General features: G+C 55.7%; 1 protein-coding gene across 1 annotated transcript in view; it reads right to left on the reverse strand.

The window, feature by feature from the left end:
• Positions 1 to 2,827: 2,827 nt before the first annotated feature.
• Positions 2,828 to 24,393, reverse strand: part of HSD17B2 (hydroxysteroid 17-beta dehydrogenase 2) — a 63,473-nt gene continuing 41,907 nt past the window's right edge. Inside the window, exons 4-5 of the mRNA XM_004600850.2 lie at positions 5,882 to 6,019; positions 2,828 to 3,574 (exon numbers count right to left, since the gene is read on the reverse strand). Coding sequence (XP_004600907.2) covers positions 3,192 to 3,574; positions 5,882 to 6,019 — 521 coding nt within the window. The 3' untranslated portion in view covers positions 2,828 to 3,191. The remainder of the gene's footprint in view (positions 3,575 to 5,881; positions 6,020 to 24,393) is intronic.

Genomic DNA, 24,393 nt, shown 5'->3' on the forward strand with positions numbered 1-24,393 from the left:
CTCTCTCTCTCCCTCCCTCCCTCCCTCCCTCTCTCTCTCCCTCCCTCCCTCCCTCTCTCTCTCCCTCCCTCTCTCTCCCTCCCTCCCTCTCCCTCCTTCTCTCTCTCCTTCCCTCCCTCTCCCTCCCTCTCTCCCTCCCTCTCTCTCTCCCTCCCTCCCTCCCTCCTTCTCTCTTTCTCTCCCTCCCTCCTTCTCTCTTTCTCTCCCTCCCTCTCTCTCCCTCCCTCCCTCTCTCTCTCTCCCTCCCTCTCTCTCTCCCTCCCTCTCTCTCTCTCCCTCCCTCCTTCCCTCTCTCTCTCTCTCCCTCCCTCTCTCTCCCTCCCTCTCTCTCTCTCTCTCTCTTGCATTTTGGGTCACACTCAGAGATGCACAGGGTGTATCCTGGCCCTGCACTCAGGAATTACTCCTGGAGGTGCTTTCGGGGGCCATACGGGATGCTGGGAATCGAACTTGGGTCAGCCACGTGCCAGGCAAACGCCCTCCCCGCTGTGCTGTTGCCCCGGCCCTGAAACCTTTATCTCTTTCGTCTTTGAGAACCCAGGGGCTGTGGTGAAAAAGAAACAAAACAACAACAGAACTTCGGTTTGGTTTGGGGACACATTTGGCAGTGCTCAGGGCTTCCTCCTGCCTCTGTGCTCGGGGCTCAGGGGACCAGAAGCAGGACAGGGACCAACCAGACCAGGGCCCGCGGTGTCCAAGGCAAGGGCCCGCACCCCTCACCCATCCCTCGCCACGCTTCCCCTGCCTCTCCCCGGAGCGTGACCCGGAGAGGCGGGCATCTCTCTGCTGCAGAGACCAGGAAGCCGCCAGGAGCTTTTCCGCCCTGGCGTCGCCGTCCTAGACCGCTGCTGCTCTCTCCCAGCCCCGCAGACGGCAGGGGCCAGAGGCTGAGAGCAGAGAGGAACCCCCCCCCCACCCACCACAGCTCTGCCCGGGGTTGCCCAGCCCCGCCCCCCAACCCCTGCTTCTGCGCCCGGCCACACTGCCCACAGCTCGCTCCTGTTTAGAGGGGGCTCGTCTCCTGCCGGGGGCACCCCGCCCCCGTAGGGCTCCTCGGGACGCCCTGTTCTGCCTTCCTCCCCGCCCCCAGGTGGCTGGCAGGGGGCAGCCGTGGTCCCGGGGAAGGTGTGTGTGTGTGTGTATGTGTGTGTGTGTGTGTGCACGTGTCATCCCACCTCTGAACACGCTTCCCGTCCTGGCAAAAGGGACCCGATGGGCGTGTTACATGAAGGGTCTCAGAGCAGGGAGGGTCCCGGGGGTCCTGGGAGAGGGTGCGCGGGGAGGCGAGAGTCAGCGATGGAGAGTGGCCGTGGCTGAGGTCAGCAGGGGGTGAGTGGAGGGGAGGAATGAAGCCCCCTTGAGTGTCTGCGGGAATGCGAGCCTTGTGCAAACTTTGATTTTAGCCCTGTCACACGCGTCTCAGGATTCTCGCCCCCGGAGCTGGGGCGGGGCTTGGGGTGACTTCTGGCAGCTCCCGGGAACCTGCTTTTCTAATCGGAGCTCAGGGAGCACTGCAGGGGCGGGGAGCGGCTTGGAGAAGCAGAGGCCATGGTGAGACAGAGAATTCTCAGTCCTTCCCGAACTCTGGGCTGCGGGTTGCACCAACGCTGCTCGGCAACGCCGGGACCTCTGAGATGGAAGCTCTGACCCAGAAAAGTCGGCTCTGGAAAGGGCCTATTTGGAAAAATCGACGTTTAAACTTTAATTCCATTTCCTTTTCTTTCCGCTCTGCCCTGGAGCGATGGCATCATCGGGGAGCGGGGAGCAGGCCCGGCTGTGAAAAATGGATCCTATGAATATTTTATGACTCTCGCTAAATTGCCATTTATCACTGTCTTTGGGGGAGACGCATGAAGCCCTGTCTGCAGAGCCGCTCTCCGTGAGGGTAAGAAATAGGAAAAGCACCTGCGAGCTCTGGAGAGAAAACGGGACGAAGGGACGTTTGCATCACGCGGTGGCAGGACCTTGCTTCGCGGGCGGGAAGTTGGCCGTTTTTCCTGCTTCGGTTTACAGCCCCTCCGTTCACGTCCCCTCCCACCTCGTGACCCGGTCAGTCATGGCTGACCCTGCCTGGCCTTGTCCCCTACAGCTGGACGCCACAAGTCACAAAGCCACTGGCTCTTCAGCTCTGGGCACTCGGCGGGGGCTTCAGGCCTGGTTTCTGCGGCCAGCAAAGCAGCCAGCCACCTGCCCAGGCTTCCGGGGCCCTGCTAGAAACCTGGGCTGCTCCTCCCCGGGGCCCTGGGGGTGCTAATCACGGGGAGGGGGTTCTGGCATACTCTGGATGCAGCTGATGTGGACTGTGGGCAGAGGCCCATGGCCGGTCATGCAGACGCCATTTGACTGTGGTCCTTGCCGTGTCCTCCACACCCCATCTTTCTCCTCTGCTTTTTTCCCCTCTTTGTCTCTTTCTCCTCCTCCCCTCTTAGCAAAGGAGGGAGTCTAAGCTGGGTTTTGATGCTAGTTCTGTCCTTTGCCTGCTGCATGACAGTGAACTAGGAGCTTAACCTCTCTGGTCCTTAATTCCCTGGCCTATCAGCAGGCGGTAAGGACACCTACCTCAAGTCTCGGGTGAGAAGCCGAGGGGAGAATATCTGCCACGTCCCACACTCTCCCTGGAGGTCGTTTCCACGCTACCTGCTCGTCCCAAAGTCCTTACTCACCGAGATCGCGCAGGGAAAATCAGGCAGAAACGCACAACTTCGATGAGCAGTGTAGGGGCGGGGTGGAGGGGACGGGGGGGGGGGGGTCCCCCGTCTCCCCTCTGGCATCTCCTCAGACCAGCTGAGCAATCAAATCAACATCACACGGAGGAGTGGGAGAAACGGGCACATTTAATTCCATACACGGGGAGAACCTACGTGGCTGTGAATTCTAAGGTCCGTGGGGCCCAGAGGGGGGTTGGTTGCCCGCCAGAAAGGGACAGGACTGGGCATCTGGGGAGGGGGTGCGCGCGCCATCTCTGGGCCCAGTGCTCCGTCATTAGGTGGAGGTCCTGCCCCCCGACTTCTCTGCAGCAAAGGTTACTTGGGGGAGAATAGCCGGGGTCTGCGGTGTAGCCCGACTCCCGTGCCCCAGGGCGGTGTGCGGGGTGCTACGAGCTTCTCCCGGGGGGCTTGGCCGGCAAGAGCCAGGGCCAAAGGGGGAGTCGCTCTGGGCGCTCTCTCGGAGAGCCGGGCCCCGCGCCTGCCTCAGGACCTGGTCCCCTCTCCCGGGCTGGCCTCCGGGCTCTCCCGGCTGGGCGTGCGGAGGCCCCGGGGCACCGTCTTCCCGGACATCAGGCTCCTGAGACAGTAATCCAGGAGGCCGGTGGGGCCCATCGAGGCCAGGCAGAGGAACAGGAAGGAGCCCCTTCCCGGCGTGTAGAAGGCCAAGGGGCGCCTGGCCAGGACCGCGTGCTGGACGTCCAGGAGCAGGGGGGACATGTCGGGGCTGCTCCGCCGGTGGAACTCGTGGAGGTAGTCGCGGAGCTTCAGGATGTACTCCTGGCCGTAGGCCTCCCGCACGGCGGGGGGCGCCTGCTCCAGAAGGGTCTTCTCCAGCCTGTCCCACGTGTCGCTGGTGCCTGTGATATCTGGGGCAGAGGAGAGGAGGGTGGGAGGCCAGAGAGGCGTCGCGTCTATCGGGACGGACCGGGACACCCCAGCCCCCCTTCGAAGGCTGCGCCGAGGGCTGGGGTGACGACAGCATTACTCTGCTGTTTGGGGCTGGGGACCACGCCAGACTGTGCTCGGTGGGCCTGAGGCAGTGGCAGGATTCGAACCAGGGTCACAGCTGCCGCTGCGTGTTAGGCAAGCGCGTGAACCTTCGCGCCATCTCTCCAGCGCCCGGGAGTCATTTAGAACACACGACAGGACCTCGCGCAGGTGCCGGGCTGCCGCAGGCTGAAGTGCCCAGGAAGGCAGCAGCGGGGCCAGAGAAGGACACGCCAGCGCCCGATCCCCTGCCAGCAGCCCCCACGGCTGTGCAGACGCTGTGCGAATCGAACCCCACATGAGATTGTGACATTCGCGTGTGGCACCTTGAAGGCTATGCTGACTCGCATGTGCAAACGTGGCACAAGCTAGTCTCAAAAAAAAAAACCTAAATATTTTTTAAACTTAATTTTTTAAAGATTCTTTAAACTGAAAAAAATTAATTTTGCGGGGGGGCTGGAGCGATAGCACAGTGGGTGGGGGTTTGCCTTGCATGCAGCTGACTCGGGTTCGATTCCCAGCATCCCATAGGGTCCCCTGAGCACCGCCAGGAGTAATTCCTGAGTGTATGAGCCAGGAGTAACTCCTGTGCATCTCTGGGTGTGACCCAGAAACCAAAATAATAATAATAATAATTTTTTTTAAGATTCCCCTATTTTATTTATTCTGTTTTTGGACCACACCCAGCCATGCTCAGGGGTTACTCTGAGCGCTGCCTTCAGGAATCACTCCTGACAGTGCTCGGGGGACCCTACATGGTGGTGAGGGGCCGGCCAAGCACCCTACCCACTGTACTACCCCTCCAGCCCCTAACTTGGAACTTTTAAGGAGAGTACTGCTCAAATATTCTACTACAAGCCTTTTATCACTATTACATACAAGATAAAATATGTTTATAATGTGTATCTTTTACATAAGACATACATATACTCATGTACATGCATATGTACATATATGTAATTATCTTCATACCAAAAAAGTCCTGCTCCTATGTAAAGCTTAAATAGAATCTAAAATATTACTTTACCTATTTATTAAATATAATCTTAATTTTAAACAATCTATTGAATGTGATTTAAATATACACCTAGGGATTTAATAATCCCATTATATGGGATTAAATATATGAATGTATTTTAGCACCTACTTACTACATAAAATTTAACCACACACATGTTTACTTCAAAATATAATACTAACCCTGTTCCTGCTATAGAGTGAATGCACAGTGAGATGGGTGTTTTTAAAATTAATCTCCTAACAATTTTATGTCTTTTCACAGTCTTTCCTTATTCACACAAACATATCTTATCAAAAGCTCGAGTTTAACCTTATCTTACCAGGAACAAACAACAATCAAAAAGTTTCCTCCTATATTTTTTTTAATCAGAAATTCGCTTTTGTTCTTTTAGTTTTGGTTTTGGAGACACGCCCGGCGGTGCTCAAGGACTTCCTCCTGGCTTGGCCTCAGGGATCACTCCTGGGACCCCATGTGGGATGCCGGGGGGTTAGACTTGCAAGGCAAGTGCCCGCCCCACTGCACTAAGCCCCCCTCCACCCCCCACCCCCGCCCCTTCTCTGTCTTTCTCTCATTCCCTCCCTGCGCAGAATCCTCCACGAGACAACTTTCAACTCCCCACCCTGGCCCCGCTGTTCTCAGCCCTCTCTGGGGCTCATGGTGATGCTCTGGTTGTGGACAAGGTCCCGTGTGTATGTGTGTGTGTGTGCGTGCGTGTGTGTGTGTGTGTGTGTGTGTGTGTGTGTGTGTGTGTGTGCACGTGCTTTTCTCTATCTTTCCTTAAACATGGCTGGTCTGGTGTTCTAGACGGGGGATGGGCCCTGGGGTGGTCGGCACCGGCTCCCTGATCAGAAATTAGGGTGCAGGGTGGAGGGATTTGGGTGTCAGCTGTCAGCGGGGAGAACCCAGTGGCCCTGGGTCCGGTGGCAGAGACAGACGGGGAGCAAGTGGCTTCACAGGAGCCACCCTGCCCCCGCCCCCGCCATCATGCAGAGTCCATGACCTCAGGACCCAATCCCCAGTGGAAGGAGGCCGGGGAAGGCTCCTGCACTGCCGAGTGGTACGCTGCCCCTCCCCCCTCACGTGTCCCGCCACCCCCCCTCCTCCCGGTGCCCACTGTGGGGTTCCCTGGGCCCCGGCAGGGCAGGCCTTGTGCTCAGACACCTACTCGTTTTGAAGCCTCCGGGCTGGACGATAGAGACCTTGACACCCCACATGGAAAGCTCTTGTCTCATGACCGCCGAGAACATGGTCAGGGCCGCCTTGGACGAGCCGTAGGCCGACAGCCTCTCCATCGGGACCCCGCCTGGGGGAGCAGGGGAGGGAAGATCAGGTTCAGGTTTTACAGTCAGATAGCTAAGCAGCACGCGTGCCAGGAACAGTGTCAGCGGTGACAGACACGGGCAAAGCACACAAGGCTCCCTGCCAGGGACACCAGCCGAGGGACGGAGGTCTGGCGCTTGTGGCCACCACCCTCTGACCTCGGCAAGATCCGGCCAGCCGCGGTGATCGATGGCCAGAGCTGAAATCTCTGCTGTATCTGCATCAACGCTTCCCTGGCTCCAACCCAGCTTCAGAAGAAGGTGGCCGCAGGGCAGAGCGCGCCCGGAGAGGACACGGGCACTCCGCCTCCTGTCCCTGCGCGACCCTGAGACGCACCTGGGTTTCAGGGGTGGGAGTGGGGCAGTGTGTGGGGGGGTGGTGGTGGGGGATCAGGGTCCCACTCTGCCAGGCTCGACGCTACATGCTGTCAAAATGAAGGTGACCGGTAGGGACGTGGGGACTACTGGTTGGTTTGTGGAGAGCCCACCCCTGCTCAGACACTCAGTGGGACCGAGGACCCCGCCCAGAGAGCGGTGGACGGGCCCTCCTGGGGTCCCGAGTTCTGGCCTGGTGGAGGAGGGTGGTTACCGCTGGGTGCCACTACTGCAGAGCCATCCTCGAGAAGAAACGCGAGCGGGCTTGCTGCTCTGCGGGGAAGGAGCGGAGGAGAGAGAGGGCAGGCGTCGAAGAGGGGAGCACAGGGAGGAAGGAAGGGCGTGGGCCCGAGGGCCAGCTAGCACGCCCGCATCTTCCAACGTGTTTCCACAGGGAGCGAGCGGAGAAACCTCCCCTCAGAGGAGAAGCCCCGTGCAGGTTTGGCTTGTCGTTGAGAGACTCCTGGGGCTTAGCCGCTGTGGTTTCACACAGATCCTGGCGTCCGAGCCCAGACACTCATCTCTGTCCGACCATGGGTAACAGGCTGATTCTAGTCCAGCCAGTTTCCATTTCTTGGATTTCAAATCCAACTTTTTTTTTTTTTTTTTTTTTTTTTGCTTTTTGGGTCACACCTGGCAATGCACAGGGGTCATTCCTGGCTCTACACTCAGGAATCACCCCTGGCGGTGCTCAGGGGACCCTATGGGATGCTGGGAATCGAACCCGGGTCGGCCGTGTGCAAGGCAAACACCCTCCCTGCTGTGCTATCACTCCAGCCCCAATCAAATCCAACCTTTTAAAAACAATTTTTCTTTTTTTTTTTTTTTTGGGGGGGCACACCCAGCAGTGCTCGTGGCCTACTCCTGATGCTACTACACTCAGGGACCAGGGATCAAACCTGAGTGGGATGCGGCCAAGCAAGTGCCTTCCCCACTGGAGGGTCTCTCTGGACCCACACCCGCTCCACTTGCTTTCTGTTTTAAACTGATGAGCATGGCCAAAGAAGTTAGAGCCATCTGTTCCCAATTGCGGCCCAGTTTACCGTGTCGACCACCCTCACTTTGTGGTTTCTTACCCATGAGCTTGGCCAGCGAGATGGCGGGTCTGCCAAGAGCTAGAATCCAGAGCCAGCCACCCATACCCACTGCCCACACCCGTCACTGGTGAACAAAGCCGATTACAATGAGAACTCGGTCTGTGTTTACGGGCCTCTGTCTTCCCCGCTGTGAATAAAGAAGAACCCAGTACCTGCATCATGGGGCTATGAAAATGAATGAGCTAATACGAACTATTTAATAATGAGTTCATGTATTGGACATGCCCTTGACACAAAGGAAGCACCACACAAGAGCCGCTTATTGCCTTATTATTTATTCACGATCCTCAAGACTTTCGCAATAATACCTTCATAGCCTCAGAGTTTCCTATGCTCTGTGTTTCCTGGAGTAATGAGAGCAGGAACTTCAGAACCTTCCACAATACTTGCCTTTCATATGAATCACTAAGACTCACCCCGGACCTACTGGATCAGAATCCACCTTGAAAAATGGGCCGCAGGGGTCTTTTGTAAGAGAATTTCACTGGGGGGGGGGGAGGTTTTGCTGCACTTAGCTGCATCCCTGCCCTCTGAAAGAATCTCCCGGGTACCAAGTGATTTGGCCACAGTGTCCATCCATTTCAGAGTGAAGACCTGCATGCTGGACAATACGAATATCACGAGGGCAAGATCCATCTTACCCACAGCACTGACCCAACCAGAATCCTGCTTTGGACCAAACATTTAAGCCACAACTGTCTTGCATGTTTTGTTGGACTTTGTGAGCTAGCAGGGGTGAGGCCTCTGACCTCTGAGACGACAATTCTGTCGGCCATAGTCTCAGGCTCTGGTTCACGGTAGCCACAAGGACCTCAGGTGGTGGGAGACAGTCTGACCGAGAACCACAGGGTCCCAGGACAGGCTCCGGCCCGGGCCACGAGCACCTCTGCATATCCAGTGAGACTTTCAACTTCCAGCTTTGCTACTCAGTTAAAATCCTATCGCCACGGTGGGGGCCGGAGCAATAGCACAGCGGGGAGGGCGCTTGCCTTGCGTGTGGCTGGCCCAAGTTCGATCCCCAGCACCCCGTATGGTCCCCTGAGCCCTGCCAGGAGGGATCACTGAGCCAGGAGTAAGCCTTGACACTGCCAGGTGTGACCCCAAAACAAACAGAAGAATCCTAGTGCAGCCTAGTGCAGCCTTTAAGGCACGTGCTGACCCCAATTCGATCCCTGGCCCCACATGGCCCTGGTCCGAGTACCAGAAGGCTCCCAGGACAATGCTGAGACGCTGGGATAAGCTCCTGGCGTTTCAACTCCATCCTCAGGTCACTTGTGGCCCAGCTGGCCAAAAGTCACCAGGAGGGGGCCATCAGAGTCTCCTGAGCACTGTTTGGGAGCATCCCCTGCCCCCACAAAAATCCTAATTGCCAAAGACAGTAAGGCAAAAAGTTGTCAGGGATTTTTTTTTTTGGGTTTTTGGGTCACACCTGGCGATGCTCAGGGGTTACTCCTGGCTCTGCACTCAGGGATTATTCCTGGCGGTGCTCAGGGGACCATATGGGATGCTGGGATTTGAACCCGGGTCGGCCGCGTGCAAGGCAAACGCCCTCCCCGCTGTGCTATCACTCCAGCCCCCAAAAGTTGCCAGGGATTTGATCTGTCCATTTTCACTTCATAGGGAACTTGGCTCTCAAACAGGGCTGACGCACGGGGGCCCGGGGAGCAGGCAGGGATGTGCTCTCAGTGACCGCACCCAAGGCTGGCGTCATCCCGAGGGGGAAACTGCTCGGGAGTGTAGCAACCATCTCCCATCAGGCTGCGGGGATGTGAGTCGGGAGAATCTGGACGTCCAGAGGGACGGAGAGACATTTCATGCCTGCTTATACCTTGCTTTTTAGCCCAAACCAGAGGCACATAAAGGCACAGAACAGTCTGCAGAGTAACCTCACAAGTATGTGAGTGCCTGGCCACAGAGTGGCCGCGGCACACAGCACACGCCTCGGAGTGTGACACTGGGTCTAGCTCTCTGGCACTCCGGGCCCTCGAGCCCCGCTGCTGTGGCCGTTAGAAACATGTATGTGTGTGTGTGTGAGTGTGTGTCTGAGTGTGTGTGAGTGTGAGTGAGAGCATATGTATGTATGTGTATATGTGAGTGTGTGTGCGTGTGTGTGACTATATGTAAGTGTGTGTGTGTGCATGTATGTGAATGTGTATGTGTGTTAGTGTGTCTGTGTGTATATGTGTGTGAGTATGTATGTGTGTGAGAATATATATGTGTGTACATGTGCATGTGTGTGAGGGTGTATATGTGTGAGTATATATGCGTGTGTATGAGTATGTGTGGTTGTGTGTGTGCATGTGCATGTGTGAGTGTATATATGTGTTAGTGTGTGTCTGTGTGTATATAGGTTTGAGTATGTATGTGTGTGAGTGTGTATATGTGTGAGTGTGTGTGCCTGTGCGTGTGTGTGAGAGTGTGTGTATGTGTGATATGTGTGAGTGTGTTTATGTGTGAGTATGTATGCATGTGTATGAGTATGTGTGATTGTGTGTGCATGTGCATGTGTGTGAGTGTGTATATGTGTTAGTGTGTGTCTGTGTGTATATAGGTGTGAGTATGTATGTGTTTGAGTGTATGTATATGTGTGAGTGTGTGTGCCTGTGCATGTGTGTGTGAGTGTGTATATGTGTGATGTGTGAGAGTGTGTATATGTGTGATGTGTGTGAGTGTGTATATGTGTGATGTGTGTGTGAGTGTGTGTATGTGTGATGTGTGAGAGTGTGTATATGTGTGATGTGTGTGAGTGTGTATATGTGTGATGTGTGTGTGAGAGTGTGAATGTGTGATGTGTGTGTGAGTATGTATGTGTCCAACCTTCCCCTGGACCAAGGAATAAGAGCTGTCTCTGACAGGGGTCCTGAACAGCCACAGAAGCAGAGCTGTGCGGGTGATGGGAACGCGTGAGCTCTGTCCAGCTGTCCAGCAGTCATAAGGCCTGGGCGAGGGTCCGAATCGCCTGGAGGGTAAGAAAGCGCACGGAGGCCGGGCTTGTGGTGTTAGGGGCAGTCTGGCTGTGACGTCAGCCAGCCCCGGGTGTGTGACGCCTCCCGGGTGTGGGAAGGCCCACTGCCGCTGTGTCACTCCTCGTGTTTGAACCTGGTCGCGGACGGACCCCCGGGGCCGGGGCTGGGCCCGCTCAGAGTCAGCGGCTGCCTCTGCTCTGGGCTGAGTCCCGGCACCGAGTGTGGTTCCCTGAGCACCACCAGGGGCACCTCAGAGCACAGAGCCGGGTGCGGCCCCAGATCCAAACCAAGCAGAAACTTCAGAAACACGTCCTGGCCTGGGCTCGCTCGCCAGCCCGTGTCTCCCTTGAACATGGGCCGCGCTGGCCTGCTCTGTGCCTGCCTATTTCCGTCCCGGAGAGGCCCGTGTTCTCCCTAACGTGTTCCCCACCCTCTCCTCAGCCTTTCTAAATAGGCTTCAGTAAAAGTTCCTTGGGGCTGGAGCGATAGCACAGCGGGGAGGGCATTTGCCTTGCACGTGGCCGACCTGGGTTCGATTCCCAGCATCACATATGGTCCCCTGAGCACCGCCAGGAGTAATTCCTGAGTGTATGAGCCAGGAGTAACCCCTGTGCATCGCCGGGTGTGACCCCCAAAAAACAAGTTTCTTGCTTCACAAATATATGTGTATAAATACATTTATAGATATATACATGTGTGTATCTGTACATACAAGTATATATATATGCATATATATACATACACACACATATACATCTTGCCCCTTATGTGATTTCTTAGGTTTGAGGTGCACTGAAAAGATTACAAAGACCCTCATCCCAACCCAGACAATTCTCTATCACTCTCTGTCTCTCTGTCTCTCTGTCTCTCTCTCTTCCTCTCTCTCTCCCTTTTCTCCCTCTCTCTCTCACTTGTTTATTTTTATTTTGTTTTGTTTTTGGGGTCAAACCTGGCAGTGCTCAGGGGTTCCTCCTGGGTCTGCACTCAGGAATTACTCCTGGCGGTGCAGGATCGAACCCAGGTTGGCTGTGTGCAAGTCCAACTCCCCTCCTCTGTGCTGCAGCTCTGGCCCCATCCCCAGGTGTTTCTGATGGACCGAGGAAAGGTTGCTAGTTGTAGAGAATGCAGTGAAACTTTCCCTCAGAGTTCTTTCTGTCCTCTAAACACGTATCGCTAATACCGCTTGGGGTGGGAAAAGACCACGCTCTCCGGGTGGCTGTCGAAGGCTCACACGCACTCAAGACTTGGACGGCAACTTGGCAGTGCTCCTAGGTCTCTAGAATGGGGGTGTGGGGTGTGGAAGACGGCGGGGTTGCGGGAGCCGCAGACGGAGAGGTCTGCAAAGGCTCCGCTGGAAGGTCTTGGTTTGCGTCTGTTGTTCCCTGCCGAGGCATGGTTAGCGCACATTCCCTTCGAAACAGGTTGCCTGAACGCCCGTTTCGAAGGGAGGCATGATTTTACCTGGATAACACGCTTGAAATGAAGCGAAAGAGAGGGAGGGCAGAAGCCTGGGGGTCGGTGTTTGGGTTTGGGATGGGGCGAGAGGTCGTGTGGCTCCAAGAGGCCTCGGGGTACTGGCAGTGGTGCAGCCGTCGTGTGCCTTGGCTGTTCGCCATCGGTCACTGCATGGAGGGAACCATCCAAGTGCGTGACAGAGACTGTGGGTACCTGCCTCTGGATGTGCCCCGCACGCTGCGCCAACAGTGCTCTCTGAGGGGAGACTGGGACCGTGAGCGGAGCCCCTCTACCGGTCCTCGTATGTCATGTCAACCTGTGGCCACTTCCAAAGCAGCACTGGAGCACTGTCGTCCCGTTGCTCATCGATTTGCTCGAGCGGGCACCAGTAACGTCTCCATTGTGAGATTTGTTGTGACTGTTTTTGGCATATCGAATACGCCACGGGGAGCTTGCCAGGCTCTGCCACGCGGGCGGGATACTCTGGTAGCTTGCCGGGCTCTCCGAGAGGGACGGAGGGATCGAACCCTGGTCAGCCACGTGCAAGGCAAACGCCCTACCTGCTGTGCTATCGCTCCAGTCCAAAGAAGGGGTTAAAAAAAAGTCAGAAAACAGGAATGAGAAGGACAGAGAGGGAAGACGTTGAGGAGGGCGGCAGGAAGCGGACGGGGTACCGGGTCGGGCAGGGTCAGAGGGTCCGGCTTGCGGGGGCCGAGGCAGAGCAGACTCGAGCCCCAGTCACGGTCACGGGCGCTGGAAGCGGGAGATCCAAGCCTCAGCGGCCAAGCGTGCGAGGCGGGCGGGGGGCGGGGCGGAACCCGGGTCTCTGGTGGAGGGAAGGTGCTGGAACACAGTATCCCCAGTTTAGCAATGAGTAATAACTTAATTCTTGATGCCTTATAAAAAAATAATAAAAGTTTGTTTTGTTTTGTTTTGTTTTTTGCCTTCTGGGTCACACACACACACCCGGCAATGCACAGGGGTGACCTCCTGGCTGTTAAAAATGCCAATTCCTGGGCCTAGAGGGACGGTGCTGGGGCCAAGTGCTCACCTGGCACGCGGCTGGCCAGCTTTGATTCACAGTACCGCAGAGCACCCGAGCCTTGCCAGGGGCGATCCCTGAGTACTCAAATTGGCCCAGGTCTGATTCATAGTACTGCAGAGTACCCGAGCCTTGCCAGGAGTACCCAGCCTGGCAAGGAGCCATCCCTGAGCACAGAGCCAGGAGTCCGCCCTGAGCACGGCGGGCGTGGCCCTCCCCCCTCCCCTGAAAACTGCCTATTTCTGCACACCCAGGACTACGCGAGTGAGCGTGAGGCTGAGTCCGGCCCCCACAGCTGCCCCGGCCCCAGCTCCCGTCAGCAGGCACGGCCGCCACGGGGCCGAGCAATAGCACAGGGGCCAGGGCACTTGCTTTGTACACATCTGACCCGGGTTCGATCCCCAGCACCCCATAAGTTCCCGTGAGCACCGCCGGGGTGATCCTTGAGCACAGAGCCAGGAGAAAGTTCTGAGCACCTCTGGGTATGGCCCCAATAACAAACGTGTACCCGAAAGGGTTTAAGGACGTAGTTCAAGGCGTGAACAAATGGCGCCCCAGGGCAGTCGCCGGTGGTCCTGGTGACCCTCAGCAGAGTGGGCCTGACCCCTGAGCATCCCCGGGTGTGAACTCTGCCCACAGCGGCCGCAGGGAAATGCCGCTGCCTATCAGACCCGCTGCTCGCCGGGTCAAGCGTGCTCCTTGCGGTCTTGGGCTATGCCAGGCCCCCGGGCATTGGCACGGGAGGCCAGAAACTCGAGACTGCGCTGATTGGACGTTTTAAACATGGAGGGAAGCCACACCACGGAGCATTTGAAACATCTGCCAAAGCTTCAGCCACATTTAAAGTGATCGGGGCCTCCACCCCCACTTCCTGCGGCGAGGAGAGGGCAGCTTCCCGCCGACACACCAGAGGCAACACCGGCTGTCCTGGAGCTCCCAGGAGCCGGCACTGGAGACCCACAGAGCCGATAATGGGGTGGTCTCAAGCGCCACAGCCACGCGCGGCCTCTCCTGCCACCCTCCCTGTCGGCCTCCTGTCCCCCAACCCCACGGACGGAGCAACCGCACCCCCCCTCGAGACCCCCCCGGGCTGGGGGCCTGAAAGAACAACTCAGCGCGTCTGTTGGCCGACTTGGCATTCCCTCTGTCGCTTTTCTGGGGTCTGTGTCTTTTCTCTGCCGTTAGGAGACAGAGGGGGTCCCTGAGGACATGGGGCTGGGGGAGACTCAAAGCTCTAACTCTGGAGCTGGGGGGGGGGGCCGGGGAGACCCTTGCTCGCCTCGAGAGGGCTCACACTCGCTCTTGCCCTGCGGCCTGGCTCCCTCCCGTGTGGCAATCCCCTAGGGGTCTGCCAAATCCCTCTCCACCTTCTGGAAATGCCCCGCCCTCCCCCCCGCCCCACCCCCAGCTCTGTGGGAAGGAGGGAAGAGAAGTGACCGTTCAGGCCGTGGCTGGAGGCTGCCCTCCCGCGTGGGCGTCCAGCTCCATCCCTGGCACTACAGGCGTGGAACCAGGAAGGGGAATGTCCTTAAGTGAGCCCCCCCAACCCGTCCACACGTCGCCCCTCTCCATCCCGGGCTGTATGACAGGGTTCCCCGGGATGGGGACGCGGGGGGCGCCTGCCCACAGCTGCCTTCCCCGGCGCTTCCCAAGCTCCCACTCGCGGGTCTTGTCTCAGGAAGAGGCCGCGAGGGCTCGCCACTGCTCTGCGCCTCCTCCACCATCAGCCGGAGTGAGCTCAAGCCGCAAAGTTCACGTTTGTATCTTCCCTGGAGCCGACAAACAGGCCCCAGGACAAACATGTTTGCTCAGCTCCGGCAGGCTGGCGGGCGAGCTCCAGAGCTGATCACGTCTGACTGTCTCCGAGTGTGACCTTGTCGAGGGGAGGCACCGGGCCCGCAGGCAGAGCCCCGGCCTCACCCCCAGGAGAGAGGGCGGAGGAGAGGCCGCGGGGTGGGCGAGGGGCTAGACCGTGAAGCCCTGAGGAGGCTTGCCGGGCTCTCCAAGAGGGACGAAGGAATCGAACCCCAGTCAGCCACATGCAAGGCAAACGCCCTACCCGCTGTGTTATTGCTCCAGTCCAAAGAAAGGGGTAAAGAATGTCAGAAAACAGGAATGAGAAGGACAGAGAGGGAAGAAGGTGAGGAGGGCGGCAGGAAGCAGACGGGGTACCCGGGGTCGGGCAGGGTCAGAGGGTCTGCCAGGGTCGCACGGTCTGCCCCGGACCTGCGCGACCACATCCTGACGGCTGATGCAGAGCTGGTTCGTCTGTCTGTGGGGCCGTACCGGGGGCCTCTCATCGCCTCTCCCCTGCGCAGTCTGTCTCCGTGCCTAGCCCCGTTTGGATAATTCACCTAAACCAGGACATTCAGGGGCTGGAGAGACTGGACAGCCGGTCGGGCGCTTGCCTTGACTGTGGCCAACTCGTGTTTAATCCCTGGCATCCCACAGTGTCTCCCGATCCCACCTGGGGAGACCCCTGGGTGCAGAGCACCACCAGGGGGGGCGGCCCCAAGTCCAGAATGAGCAAATTAATCGGCCCATTTCCCAAGTGGCCTTTTCTGGGTTTTCCCAAGCAGTGCTCAAGGGACCAGGGCTCACTCGGGGTTGGATGGGTCAGTGCTTGGGTCCAGCAGTTCTGGAGGCCCCCGGGGCCACATCCAGCCATGCCTAGGGGGTCAGGAGGGCATCTAGTACCGGGAGTCCAGCTCAGAGCCTTGCCCAGGCCAGCCCCGCACCCTGAACTCTGGCTACTGGAGAGTTTTTCCCCCGTTTTCCCTGACACTCTGCGGAGAGTCGCCCTCGTGGGTTTGGAAGCTGCTTCCCTGGACCCTGACTCCGGGGAGTGGTCTGTTCCCCCGCAGCCCCCTGAGCCCCGCTGGGATGGGGGGCCTCCGCTCAGGAGTTAGTCTCAGGAGCACGGGCTCGGCCGTGGGGGCCGCAAGGTCATCTGGGTGGTGGTGGGTTTGGAACCGGAACACTGAACGCCCGTAACAGCTGTTGTGAAGAATGTTGTCAACCTTGGTGTCTAAAGTATCACTGTGTCAACCGGCTTGGCCCTTGTTTCCTCCTCCGCCTGCCCCATGGCCCCGGGGCCTCTCCGGCTGGGTGAGTAGCCCGGGACCAATCCCCCGAACCCAGGGGTGGCAGATGTTTTTTATAGCTGGTGTCCCTGGGTGGGCACAAACTACCAACTAAGGGTAAAAATAGCATTTGGCACACCCCCACTCTAGAAAGTGAGTGGGAGAACGGGATTTTTTAGTGTTCTGGGAGTTAGAATCCGAGCAGCAATCCCCCGCTAAGATGGGGCAGACTCTGGGCCTTCCCAAGATCTTTCACGGTTTCTCGAGCCAGACTGAACAGGACAAGCAATGCATGGATTTGATTCAGTGTCTCTCCCGCAGGACAGGAGACCCGGAACTCTGCATTTCCAGACACCAGCTCTGGTCCTGCTTTAAGGTAGTTTATGAGGTAAACCCATGGTTCCCTGATAAAGGGACTCTAGAAACCAAGATTTGGAAAAAAGTTAAGAAAAATGTCTATAAGGCATCTAAGAAAGGGACTAAGATCCCCATGGAATTCCGGGTTACATGGGAGATTATTGATTCTATTCTCCTGTTTTGGAAAAGCACCTATAGGATGAGGAGAATATTAGGGATAATAGGGCCTCAGCTCCTCCCACACCTAAGTCTCGAAAGGGTTTTCATAGTAAAAATATATCTCAGGCTGATCTCATAGCTCCACTTCCAGAGCATCAGATGAAAGTGATGCGGGTTATGAGTCTGCTGCCACTTACTCAGATTCTGAGTCCGAGAGTCACTCAGCCAAGCGGCCTCCAGACCGCTCGGGACATGCTCCCAATCGCCCAGTCCAGGCAGAGAAGCAGCAGCCTCCATCTTATCGCAGGTTAAGGATGGATTTTCTCTATCGTTTCAAACAGGCCTGTGCCTCGTACGGGCCTACATCTCTGTACTGTAGGGAGTATCTTGCAGACTGGAGTAAAAAGGCCTACTGGGTACCTCAGGATTTTCACATGGTTGCTAAGACGTGCTTAAGCCCTTCTCAGTACTTGCAGTAGATAGAGAATGTGGCTCAGTGATGAGGCCTAGGCAAAGCTTAAAGGCCTAGGCCATGCTGGACGAAAATTTTCAGGGACTAAATTGATTTGTGAGATGTTAATAGGTGAAGGGAAATGGCGCAACCCAAAAAGGCAAGTCACCTTGCCCCGTGCTGTTTCTGCTCATGTCCGTGACACAGCCCGGTGTGCATGGGAGAAGACTGATGCAGATGCCGAATTTAAGGAAAGTTTTACAAAGATTGTCCAGAGGACCTCAAAACATTATGCAGGCTTCATAAGAAGGTTGATGGAAGCCATTGAAAGGCAGGTTAAGGGTAAGGAAACTCAGGAGCAGTTGAGTAAACAATTGGCCTTTGAAAATGCTAATGAAGATTGCCAGGCCATTCTGCGCTCTATTAAGGAGAAGGGGGACACAATGGGGTACCTGAAAGCATGTGGGTTCAAAAGAACAAATGCAACCAGTGCTGGCGTGGATGTGGGGAAAAAGGGACGCTCTTTTACTGTTGGTGGGAATGTCAACTGGTCCAGCCTTTCTGGAAAACAATATGGACGGTCCTTCAAAAACTAGAAATTGAACTTCCATATGACCCCGCAATACCACTTCTGGGAATATATCCCCAAGGATGCAAAAAAGCACAATAGAAATGACATCAGTACCTATATATTCATTGCAACATTGTTCACAGTAACCAAACTCTGGAAACAACCCGAGTGCCCTAAAACGGATGACTGGTTAAAGAAACTTTGGTACATCTACACAATGGAATACTATGCAGCTATCAGGAGAGATGAAGTCATGAAATTTGCTTATAAGTGGATAGACATGGAGAGTATCATGCTAAGTGAAATGAGTCAGAAAGAGAGGTACAGACATAGAGGGACTGCACTCATTTGTGGAGTACAAAATAACATCACATGAGGCTGACACCCAAGGACAGTAGATACAAGGGCCAGGAGGATTGCCCCAGAGCTGGAAGACTGCTTCATGAGCAGAGGGGAGAAGGCAGATGGAATAGAGAAGGGATCACTAAGAAAATGATGGCTGGAGGAACCAGTCGGGATGGGAGATGCCGAAAGTAGATAATGGACCAAACATGATGACCTCTCAGTGTCTGTGCTGCAAGCCATAATGCCCAAAAGGAGAGAGAGAGTATGGGAAATATTGTCTGCCATGGAGGCAGGGGGAGGGTGGGAAAGGGGGGGTATACCCGGGATATTGGTGGTGGGGAATGTGCACTGGTGGAGGAATGGGTGTGTGATCATTGTGAGATTGTAACCCAAACCTGAAAGCTTGTAACTGTCTCACGGTGTTTCGATAAAATAAAAAAAAAATTTTTAAATAAAAAAGAAAGCATATGGGAATGTTGGTTCTGTTATACATAAGGTGCAGATGAAGCCTGCTGAGGTCTATGCCTCACAGAGACTAGCTCAGAAAACGTGTTTTAATTGTGGAGAACCAGGCCACTTTCGTAAAGATTGCAGGGTGCCCCCCCCCCCAACCCGTGCTCCTGTGAGAGCACATCCTGGGCCCTGTCCCCGGTGTAAGAAGGGAAACCGCTGGGCCAGAGTCTGCAGAGCCAGACTTGCACCTCCCGGGCCCTGTCCCCGGTCTAAGAGGGGAAATCACTGGGCCAGAGATTGTCGCTTCAATTTTGATGCAGTGGGTGACCCCAATTCGGGAAACCTGCAAGGGGCCAGCCCCAGGCTCCGCAAAATCAGGGATGTTCCCAGTTGCAGCCCCTCTCTCTCCCCAGTGTGGAGTTTCACAGCTCCAATCAGTAGATTCGCTGCAGCCAGTGACGGCAGGAAGCGCAGCCTTGGGTATTTCCTGCCCTGATGCAGTTACTATGACCCCTTTTTAACAGGGAACACTGCGGCTTTAAGCCCACCACCTCCCCATATTCAGTGGACATATGGAATGTTAAATCAAAACAGAAAGGAGGTATTTCTCAATTGAATGTAGCAGCAAAACTTCTCATTCGAGGAAAAGGCTATGCTTTTGTTTCAGCAGATGATAACCCCACTGAGAAACTTTGGGTCCAGTTACATCTCATCAGAAGTAGAATTCAACCACCTGATTTGGATCTCAGACCGCCAGAGACTCACAACCCTTCACATTCCAGCCCAAGCCATGGCCAGACTGATTTCAGCGGGAAGTCACAAGGAAAGAAGAGCCAGCGTCAGAGACCTGCAGCAAAGGCCTCTAGCCCTTTCAGCATATCATGAGGTCACATTAAGAGCAGCCTTATACCCCTCTCTTACAGGTTGCGGATTGGACAATGCCAGGCCTCTGTATTTTGAATTAACAGCACTTTACTTTAACCTTCCCTTGGAATTCACAGGTTCATAAAGAAGAAAGGAATGGCTTTTAACAGGAACACCTTTTTCACTTCTCTCTAGGATATCCCTTTGTATTGGAGCTTCCCCCTGACTCTTTCTATCCACAGGCATGGAGACCAAACCCCAATTGTCAAAGCCTCTGATAACTTTAAAAAAGTGTTTTTTCTCAAACATAAGCTAGGCTGCACCTCTCTGACTGCCAATGAACCTGACCAGAGAAAGGCTGCATTCACTTGCTGAACTACTCCTGCCGAAAGTTGTGATGCTCCTGTTCCAGTGCTCCCCAACTGATCCACTGCTTCCTGAAATTTATCAGACTCCTAATAGCTGCTCCCCTGGGACTCACTGCTGCAACCACTACTGATGCTGTTACAGGAACAACTCTTCAGTTTTGACCCAGACACTTCATTTCTTCAGGACAGAACTAAATGACTCTCATCATTGGTGACTCTCATCACCCCTGGACAGTGCAGAACAATTGGACGCTTTACTACAAGCACTGCTCTGGGCCCAGGCTCGGGCTGAAATCTTGGTACAACTAATAAGACTGTGTTGTGATTTGGAATTGTTCCTCATTTTCAAATTTTGTGTTTTTGTAAAAGGAAAACGGGGGAGATGTAGGATATCATAGCCTCAGGTAGTTTAGGTTTATTGGGTTACTCCCATCACAGTGCTCCCTTTCCTCTGTGTTTATTTGTAACTTCTTTCTTTGTGCTCTGTTGACTTGCAAATATTGTTTTCCTCTTCTCCCTGAGTTCTTTGCATGATTTATTCAGAGCCATGTTCTTTTGTATGGGCACAGAAAGACTGTAGCAAATGATAAGTTTTTATAACCTGGGAGTCATTTGACTCTTCATGATATTTTCCTCCTGGGCATCTGTTCTCTCGACCTCAGCCTCAGCTTCCTTACTTCCTAGCACCCCCAAAAAGCAGGGTCCCGACAAGGGACTGGAGGGACCCAGGGCAAGGGGTGAGTTATGTGCTACCCTGGCATCGAGATGGGCCTGGCCAAAGTGCTTAACTGTAAGTTAAGAGCTTGGTCGTGGACAAATGCTGTCATGATCCAAACAGTAATAACTAGATTCAGACCCTGCTGGGGTTAGGAGTGATTAATCTGGCCTGAGTGCTGTAGTCTGAGTCTGGCAAGATGTTGCCAGGAGAGCTGCCCCACAAGCCTCAATGTATCTCTGACTGTGCCCATACAAAAATAACTAATATTGAGGTGTCAATTAAGGTGCTGGGAGGAGGGGAATGCCTGTAGGTGGTGTTTCCTTTGAGTCCGGTGGGCCCTCGGAAGGGCTCTCTTAGGTTGATTTTGCTACCAGACTGGGGGTAGCCCAGAGGGCAAGGTGGAGAGAGACTAGCAGGGGGAGAGACTGGGGAAGAGAGGAATGAGGAGCAGTGTGAGACTGGCAGGGGTGGGGAGGACCCCCGGGTGGTGCTCAGGGGCCCCAGTAACCTGAGCCTGTGTAATGTGGGGTGAGGGTGTGGCACTGCGGGGTACAGAGGTGCTGGGTGGAGGGGGACCAGAACCCAGAATGCGTCAGGCCCCTGGGCGGACCCCCTAGAACTGCCCCTAAGGAAGCGCTTTGCCTCTGTTTGGGCTCAACCCAACCCCTGTGGATCCCTGTCCCTCGTCCTTCCGGAGCACGACTTCTCTTTCCCCATGTGAGACCTGTCTGACCCCAGTGAACACGATCTGGCACTCGGCCAGTGACCCGTTCTTCCACCCATCGGCCAGGGGAACGTCTATTGGTCCCGAATGCACATGTCCCCGAAAGGGGTCAAGGTCACCACCAGGACGGTGACACTGGGAATGACCTGGACCATCCCCCCCAGACACACCCAGTGATGCTCGAGGCACACCCAGAACCAGCCCCTTAGCCACGGTGCCATCCCCCTAGCAGCCCCGGGGTCCATGTTTCATGCCCCCTAAGTTCTCTTTTGCTTACTTGTTTGGGGGGCCACACTGGTGGTGCGCTCAGGGCTGGACTTACTCCTGGCTCTGTGCTCAGGGATCACTTCTGGCAGGGTTCGGGAGACCACCCGAGATGCCAGGGATTGAACTTGGGTCAGTTGCGTGCCAGGCAAGTGCCCTCCGCACTGTCCCATCACTCCAGCCCCGGGAAGTCCTTATGTCACAGCCCGGAGGAGTGAGGGGGCCCGACCGAGGCTGGCTTCTCAGCCCTTCTCCACCCGGGCGGGGCGAGGGGCGGGGCTATGCCAGGGCGAGGGGCGGGGCGATGCCAGGACGTCGCAGTTCTCCAGCCGAGGAAAGGAGGCGTGCGTCCCGCAGAAGTCACTTGCCCTGCTGACCTGGCCAGTTCTCTGAGAGCAAAGGCGGCGACTGCGGGACGGGCTGAGTGATTTGCCGAGTCATTCCTTCACGGCAGCCAGCTCAGCAAGAACACTGGCAGGCCCCCCCCCCCCCCCCGCAGGCGCTGGGCTGGAGCCGTCAGCTCTGCTGCCGCCTCTGATTCCAGGCCCGCTAGCCTCTGAGCTGCTGCTCAGGTGAAAGGCAATTTGAGGGGCTGGAGCGAGAGCACAGCGGGGAGGGTGTTTGCCTTGCACGCGGCCGACCCAGGTTCGATTCCCGGCATCCCATAGGGTCCCCCGAGCACCTCCAGGGGTAATTCCTGAGTGCATGAGCCAGGAGCAACCCCTGAGCATCGCTGGGTATGACCCAAAAAGCAAAAAAAAAAAAAAAAAGAAAGGCAGGCGTGGCGGCCCCTCTCCCAGCCCCCTTTCCCTGAGTGCCGAGAGCTCTCAACTCTGAAACGTCGAATTCTACGCTTGATTCTTAATTGCAGGCGATTCCATGGTCCCCTCCTTACCGCGGGTGGTGGGTGAAGTTCCTTAGCACGGCGGGGACCCACACGGAATCGGTTGCTGAGAGCACAGACCTGACTAAACGCCTGAGGCCCCCACTAGCCCGCCCCCCAGGGAGAGACGGTGCTTCCACCCCCTGAATAATAGTGAAACAGAGCAATCAAGTCCAGCCTCGTTCCCACGGGCTAGTCCCGAATTCCGCGATGAAGCTGCACCTGTGAATTCCTTGACAGGCTGAGGGCGGCCTAGGGACCAGACTTGACACAACTTGCTAGAACAGAGATTTTACCTGAATAATCACTAAAGTACACACTCTATGCTACGGGCCCATGTCGGGCATGTACTAGCAGCTCAATTAATAAAGGGAGAAACGCATGGGTGAAAATGAATGAGAACGGAGGCACAAACAGACAAGGGAAGGCTGGAGGAAGCCACTCGTCCACTGGCAGCGTGGCCTTGTGGGCTGAGTCCCAGCTAAACTCTCCTTCCAGAAACTGCCAGGGTGGCGGGAGCGGGTGGGGGGTTTGGAGTCAATCACGCCCTTCGCTCCTGTCCTGTCACTGGTCACTCCAACGCTTGCCAACCCAAGCTCACCCTTGCGGTTCCCTTTCTTCCCATCACCAATTCCCTACTTCTGAGACCAAACCACAGCGGGAATGTTCTCGTGCCGTGTCCCCTCGCAGCTTCCTCGCCCACCCAGTCACAGAGTCTTGTGGCACCCTCCTTCGTCCGGCCTCCAGCGTCCTCTGTCCAGGGAAGCTCGCTGGCAGGACTTGGGAACCACCCGAATATTTTTATGAAGTTACAGGTGCAGGAACAAGAAATCAGGGCGGATGAGAACGTGACTGCGACAAGACGGGAGGGAGGCGGGGAGGCTTCTAGTCTCGCTCGCGAGTGGGGAAGGTGAGGCCAGTGAGACCTTGGGCACGCGTGCTCTGCTCAAAGCCGAGGATAAACAAAGGAAGGAGGACAGTGTCCTCGTCGGTGCCCTCATCAGAGCGCCAAGGACGAGGTCACAGTCAGTGATTCCAGTAAATGTTGAACGGGAATGTGAGCCTCTCCAGAAGCACCAGACATCGAAAATACGAAGTTACGATTACTACAAAGTTAACAGTGAAATACCATGAATACATTTTCTCGGGATGATTGCTTCAGCAAGCGAGCAAGAAATTGAAAGTCCTTCACGGTTCTCATACAGATTAGAACATAATACTCACTGCCCTCAACGTCTGCGCTTCCTCTGCCTTGCATCTTTTTTAACTCCTTCTTTCCTTCATCTTCCTTCCTTTCTCCTTCCTTCTCCCTTCGTCCTTCCTTCCAACCTTCCTTTTTCCTTTCTTCCATCCTTCTTTTTTCTTTCCTTCCTTCCTTCCTTCCTTCCTTCCTTCCTTCCTTCCTTCCTTCCTTCCTTCCTTCCTTCCTTTCTACCTTTCTTCCTTCCTTGTTTCTTTCCTCCTTCCTGTGCCTCAGGACAAAAACTCTAGTGTCACACATTCACTGAATAGTTGCTGAGTTTAAACTAGGATAAAAGGACATGATTACCAACAATTATCTAGCAATTACAAAGAATCCTTCCTGATTATTCTAGAACTGTTATTCACATTGAAAAAAGAAAAAAAGGGAGGAAGGAAGGAAGGAAGGAAGGAAGGAAGGAAGGAAGGAAGGAAGGAAGGAAGGAAGGAAGGAAGGAAGGGAGGGAGGGAGGGAGGGAGGGAGGGAGGGAGGGAGGGGGAAGGAGAGGGAGGGAGGGAGGGGTGTGAGGGACGGGAGAGGGAGGGGAAGAGAGGAAAGGAGAGGAGAGGAGACGAGGGGGAGAGGGGAGGGGAGGGGAGGGGAGGGGAGGGGAGGAAGAGGGGAGGAAGAGGGGTAGCCCTGCTCAGGACCATGGGTCTGTGAAGGGTGTACCCCTCTACTTGAAATCAGGACCCTAGAGCGCGAAGGCCACCCCCTCGGAGTCTCCTACTCATGCAGTGACCCCAAAGAGACCCCCATGGGTGTGACTCGACTCTGAATAGGGCTCAGAGGCAGCACCGCGGTTGACAGTGTCTGCCTGGGAGGAAAGCAGGTGCGGGCAGGTGCAGGGCACTTCACAGAGAACCAGAGGGGCGCGCCCTGGGAGCAGGTGCCCCCTTTCCTTCACCCCGAGTGGTTCCGGACACGCGGAGGGACGGTGTCC

This window comes from Sorex araneus, chromosome 8 (genome assembly GCF_027595985.1).
Source record: "Sorex araneus isolate mSorAra2 chromosome 8, mSorAra2.pri, whole genome shotgun sequence".
NCBI classification, from domain to species: Eukaryota; Metazoa; Chordata; class Mammalia; order Eulipotyphla; family Soricidae; genus Sorex; species Sorex araneus.